The sequence below is a fragment of the Hevea brasiliensis genome, chromosome 17 (assembly GCF_030052815.1).
Source record: "Hevea brasiliensis isolate MT/VB/25A 57/8 chromosome 17, ASM3005281v1, whole genome shotgun sequence".
NCBI lineage: Eukaryota > Viridiplantae > Streptophyta > Magnoliopsida > Malpighiales > Euphorbiaceae > Hevea > Hevea brasiliensis.
This window is the reverse complement of record NC_079509.1, coordinates 45,383,919-45,389,697: the sequence shown is the minus strand read 5'-3', so window position 1 is coordinate 45,389,697 and position 5,779 is coordinate 45,383,919. Positions and strand designations below refer to the sequence as shown.

Genomic DNA, 5,779 nt, shown 5'->3' with positions numbered 1-5,779 from the left:
ATGCAAACACAATTTCCCTTTTATTTCTCAGTCATTATTGATTTCAGTTTCAATCATTTTCCTTTTAATTCCTAGTATAGCATTTTATTTCAAGCCTTATATTTCAATTCTCAGTACTTATTACAAAATCAATGAAAAAACATAATTTCCATCCTTTATTTCTTGCATTTTTTTTTATAATTAAGGTAAAAAATGGCAAGTTGCATCTTGTGTAGCCAATTCTCCATCATTTGATTTTTAGATGTTAGTCTTTAGGGCACCTTTGGTTAATATACCTAGTGCCTAGTACACTCGTAAATTCGAGTTGTTAGTCAGCTGATTATTTTTTAAGCGAACAAGGTGACTGGATGCATCCTTTCTTAACAATTAAAATTTTCCATATAGTTGATATCACAACCAAACTACCCCATTTGTCATCCTTGAATAGAACGGTGTATAAGTAGTATTAAAATATATTAATTTTTATACAAGATATATAACTTAACATCTTAGGTCTAAGAATCACTTATACAACTATTCTGCAAATCTTCCATACACAACATAGGTAAACATGCAAATCTTCTATACACAACACAGGTAAACTTTCTTATGGAATCCTCATGAAAGTTAGTTCGGTCAACTTGTCTTGACACACTCCTGCCCGTTATTTTTAGGTATCCCTTCTACCTCAGCTTAGTGACAACAATTGCCTCCTTTCATGAAGGAAATAATATAACGTGTACCATTTTCAAAAGTTATGATTGATATCTAGTCTCAATATAGCATTAACTAGGAACACTTAGGAACTATGATGTGATGATGCAATAAGATTCTCATAATTATAACACATTATAACTTTATTTGCAAAGCATATTAGTCTTATAAACTTTATATTTACTTTAGGTTCGTTAATATTTATATTAACGTGAACATTAAAAATAAAAGCATCGATCCTTTATAGACAATAAAATGTATATTTACATCAAAAGATTACATATGCAATCAATCATTGACTGTAGTGCACATACATTAATGTATATATAATAGCTAAACCTTAAAATTTCATTTATTGTGACACCCATAAAAATTTATTTTTCAATATAACATGATGGTTTACAATTTATGCTATGAATACCAAAAATAAAGTCTTAAATACCTTGCCAACATCAAATTCTCTCATCAATACTCACCATTTTTTTCTCATCAAACTAACAACTAAAAATCACCTCTCCTCAAAAGCACAATTTATTCCCCTTTATCAATAGTTAATGGGTTTTAGTGATGGTACAAAAACCTTGTTGCACAAAAACCATAGCATCTATCGAAAATGCCTTTGTAAAGACTACCAATCCTAGTTATGAGACATGGTTTTAGAGAGATGAAGACTCTCTTTTCTGTATAGCTTGGATACCATATGTATAATTTAAAGAATGAAATGAAGTGAACTTTTAATGAATATTGATACTCTATATTTTGCAACTATTTATAATTGTAAATTACATCTCTTTGATAACAACAAGTATAATAGAGATAAGAATTACAATAATAAGAATAAGAAGAGTTGAAGTAACAATAGTTATTTTTCAAAATAATGTATGGCTATGGAGTTAATCCTTTTCAATAGTGTATACATAAATAAAATTGCTTTAGCTGTAATTTTGGCCATAAGATAATAAAAGTATGAATGAATATTAGTACTGAAAAAATTGACAGGCATACTAATTCAAACAATGAAAATCTAGATTTCAAACTACAACATAATGACTATAAAAAAAATAAAAAAAAAGCACACCCTATATCCTTATTACACAAAAACAGAAACTTATATATATATATATATATATAAGTTTAAGAGAAAAAGAAAATGTTGTACTAATTTTACTGGCCTCCATTCATTAATTGTAGTGCTCCCACATGACTGCAATGAAGAGTGATAAATGAGAAATGATGAGAAATAAAGACATGACAATGAGAAAGATCCCTAGATTCCGCCATTTTTTTTCCATTATTCCCACAAAACCTTGTTTGCAAGTCTCACAGTCATAACATAGTATACTTCTGTTATTGTTCCATGTTTCACAGTCCCCTATTTGCACTTCAGATTTTTCACTCATCTCTTCTCCTTTTCTCCAAAATGTTGCATTCACATACTCCATTTCACATATTTTTGGTGGGTTGCAGCATCCAGACTTCATCCAATAAACCATCAATGGAAAAAAGAAACAAAAATATTAGAATATACAGATGTAATTAAATAGAGAACATATATATATATACATATATAATAACAAATGCTCAATCTACTTGAAAAAAGTAAATAAATGACCCAAAAATATTATAGTTGGGAGGATTATGGCAATCACTCAAAATTATTTATTTTTAAGCTAAAAATTTGTAAATTTAATCTCAAAAATTGCAAAGAAAATGACACAGACTAAGGTTTGAAAAATTAGTATGTTGCGAACTCATCTGATCCAAATCTGTACTTCTATGATTTATCCCTTAAAAATTTATAATAAAAAATAATAATAACCATAAGAATTTATCAATGATACGGGTTATCATGTGAAAATTAAAACTTCAACACAAAAGTGTCAAGGAAAAAAGAAGTGAAGGTCAAAGAGGAAATCTACCTCCACGGATGATAATTTTTTCAAACTGAACTCATATGCTTTTAGATTCATTGATCTTGAAGCCAAGTCTTCACAAAATCCATTATTATAGATGCAAGATTTAATGTTTCTCCAGTGATCATGATGACGAACTTTTTCTTTAAACCAAGCAGGTGTAGCCATTATTCTACTACTCTCCATCTTGTCCATTCCAGCAAGTGCAAGACCCATGGTAAATATTACAATCAAAGGCACCATAACTATAAAGAAACCAGGTATTGGAAATCGAGATCTAAAGAAAACAACAATGTTGCTAATCAAGAAAACAAAGATCATGAAAATGCCAAGCCTTATCTGTAGATTTGGCAACCTCAAGAGCTTTTCACAGTCATAATCTTTCATGTACAATAGCCATATAACTGAAGCAAGGATTAAAAGAGAGAGGATGAAGGTTAGCATTGATAATAACCCAACATAGTTTCTCACTTGGGTTACTTTATCTGTAGTCTTTATTTCTTCAACTTCTTTAGGTTTGGTGTTTTCATCAGTTACTGTAATAGCTACTACTTCTTCAGTGGGATTAAGGTTTGGGTTAGGGTTGGTATTTTCTGCCATGGTAATGAAGGATGAATTCTATTGAAGAGGGATGGATTAAAAAGATCTTGTTGTCTTTTTATTAACCAATCCTACGTGCATTAGTATCACTTGTTTGCTTAGTCAATTCTGTTTATGGGAATTTACGGAGGAAAAAAAAGTAGTTAGATGCAAATTTAAGTATAAAAGTCAATTAGTTTGAGAAATAATAGGAAGAACAAGCAATTAATAGATTTTTATTTTCAACATTAGATATTTTAATAGATAAGGTTCTAACTGATTAAAAGTTAAGACATAAAGGTTACATATATATAATTGAAATAATGTCCAAAAAAATTCTAAGTTTTGATATTTTTAATAATTCTACCTAAAAATTTTTTTTTTTTAATAAATATATCCTAAACTTTGAACTTTTTGTAATTGTACTCTTCCGTTTAGTTCATCATTAATTTAAACGGTGAAAATGTAAAAAAAAAAAAAATCCAAACTTTACCTTTTTTTATACAATTGTACTCTAATTAAATTTTTTTTTTTTACAAATAGATTCTGAACTTTGAAATATACTACAATGAACCCCACCGTTAGTTACCTCGTTAAATGCTAACAAAGGTGCTAGGTTAGCACTTCTAATCTCCTCAATTAAACTAATTAAACCCAATTTATAATAAAATAAACTATAATTTATAAATTAATGGGTCCTATTTTGGAGCTATCAAGGTGGGTTTGGTTGAGTTGTTGATAAGAAATGTTGATAGGAGTGAGATTGAGTCTTCATAATTTCAAAGTTGGGTTGGGCAGAAGTGAGTGTTACAAAGATGATGGCTTGTCGAGATGATGAAGTGGTGGAAGTAGTGTCAATTTTGCTAGAAATGATTTTTTTTTCCTTTTATTGTAAATTGAGTTTAATTAGTTTCAATTTAGGGATTATAAGTGCTAACCTGGTACCTCTATTAGTATTTAAAGGGACAACTAACAACGGATTTCAATTGTAGTAAAGTTCAAAGTTGATGGTATATTTGTTAAAAAAAAAAATAGTTTGGTGTACAATTGTGAAAGAAGCAAAGTTTGGGATTTTTTTGAACATTTCTTATGCTAATGTGACAAAGTCCATTATCTTTAGATAGAATAAACCGTATGGTACAATTGTAAAAAAAGTTCAAAATTTAAAGTATTTTTGTTACAAAATGTTTGGGATAAAATTATTAAAAAATCAAAGTTAGGATTTTTTTTTTGACATTACCCTTGTATAATTTAAAATTTTATTCATTAGTAATTATAAATTCAATTAATAAATATGAATCACAATTTTTTTTTCAAAATGAATCACAATTAAGTACTGTGTATTATCTCATGTTAACTTAATTAATACATCAGTATGTTCAATTTTACTTTATTTCTTTGCTTAATGTTTTAGCAAATTATTGAATAAAATAGACTGAATTAATAACTTGGTGAGTTTATTATTACTTTTTAAGTGTAATTGTTTAAAATAAAAATATTTTATATAATATACTTTGAGCAATTGTATATTTATATGTTTGAAATCTAAAATGTTGTTTTTATAGAATTATGGCATTAAAATTTTCTAAAATAATTAAAGAAAACTATTTTAATTATTTAACAATAAAACATTTATATAGTCAAACATATAACTCATTGAAGTTATAAAAATAAATAATTAATAAAAATATAAATTATTGAAGACAATTTATGGATTCGACCAATAAACTAAGTATATATTTGATATAACATAATGTAATGGAATATAACCAAAGTTATAATGGAATTAAAGTTATAATGTAATACAATGTATTAAGCATTACATTACATTGTTTGGAAGAATAAGAATGTAATGTAATAAAATTATAATTTCATATTTGTTTATATATATATATGATGTAAGCAAATTAATAATAGGATTATATATATTAATATTATTTTAATTTAAAATTATTAATATTTTACTACTATCACCATCACCACAAAATTAATTTTATCACTTTTATATCAATAACACAAGATGTTCCAATCCAAAATATCAAATTCTTAATAAGTAGTTAAGAATATGTTCATTACAATTTTAATTTTGAATTCATGCTGATTAGACTAATTTATCCCTTTATTACAATTTATTTATCCTTTCTAATTAATTAGCTTCAACAATTTAAGGGGGTTATATCAATTTTTTGAAAAGCCTTTTAGGCCATGTAATCACAACTAGCAGAGCAAAGAAATAAATGGCCAAATACAGTCCCAGACACTTGATTATTGTGTTTTTGCCTAATAGACACTAGAACTTTATTTTATTTTATTTTATTTTTTTGTCTATTTCACACCTCAAGTCCAAAAGAAAAGTATCATTTAAATGCAAATTTACACAGTCAGCAAATTCTGTAAATACATGCATGGGAAGGAGAGTGAGCCTTACAACAAATTGTTGATGTGTAATTTATCCTAATTTAATATTCTTACACTATTATTAAATTAAATAAAGCTTGAACTTCTCCTTAAACCTTGCCTTGGTCTCCTTGGCAATAGCAATCTTCTTCTCCTTGCTTTACAATGCATTGACAGTAACCATGTACTTAAGGTCG

The 5,779-nt window shown here is 27.2% G+C and overlaps 1 protein-coding gene across 1 annotated transcript; it reads right to left on the bottom strand.

Annotated features, from left to right (window-relative positions):
- Positions 1–1,851: 1,851 nt before the first annotated feature.
- On the bottom strand, positions 1,852–3,218 carry LOC110632620 (tetraspanin-15-like). The gene is made up of 2 exons (XM_021780896.2): positions 2,613–3,218; positions 1,852–2,168 (listed from the first exon to the last, which is right to left on the bottom strand). The coding sequence occupies exons 1-2, from the start codon at positions 3,204–3,206 to the stop codon at positions 1,875–1,877; spliced, it is 888 nt and encodes a 295-aa protein (XP_021636588.2). The 5' UTR covers positions 3,207–3,218; the 3' UTR covers positions 1,852–1,874.
- Positions 3,219–5,779: the final 2,561 nt, after the last annotated feature.

Bases quoted from the DNA above. Each gene is read 5' to 3' on its own strand.
- LOC110632620 (XM_021780896.2), bottom strand. From the start codon at position 3,206: ATGGCAGAAAATACCAACCCTAACCCAAACCTTAATCCCACTGAAGAA. The intron at 2,169-2,612 runs GTAGATTTCCTC...TATTGGATGAAG, and splicing joins AAAAATTATCATCCGTGGAG to TCTGGATGCTGCAACCCACC.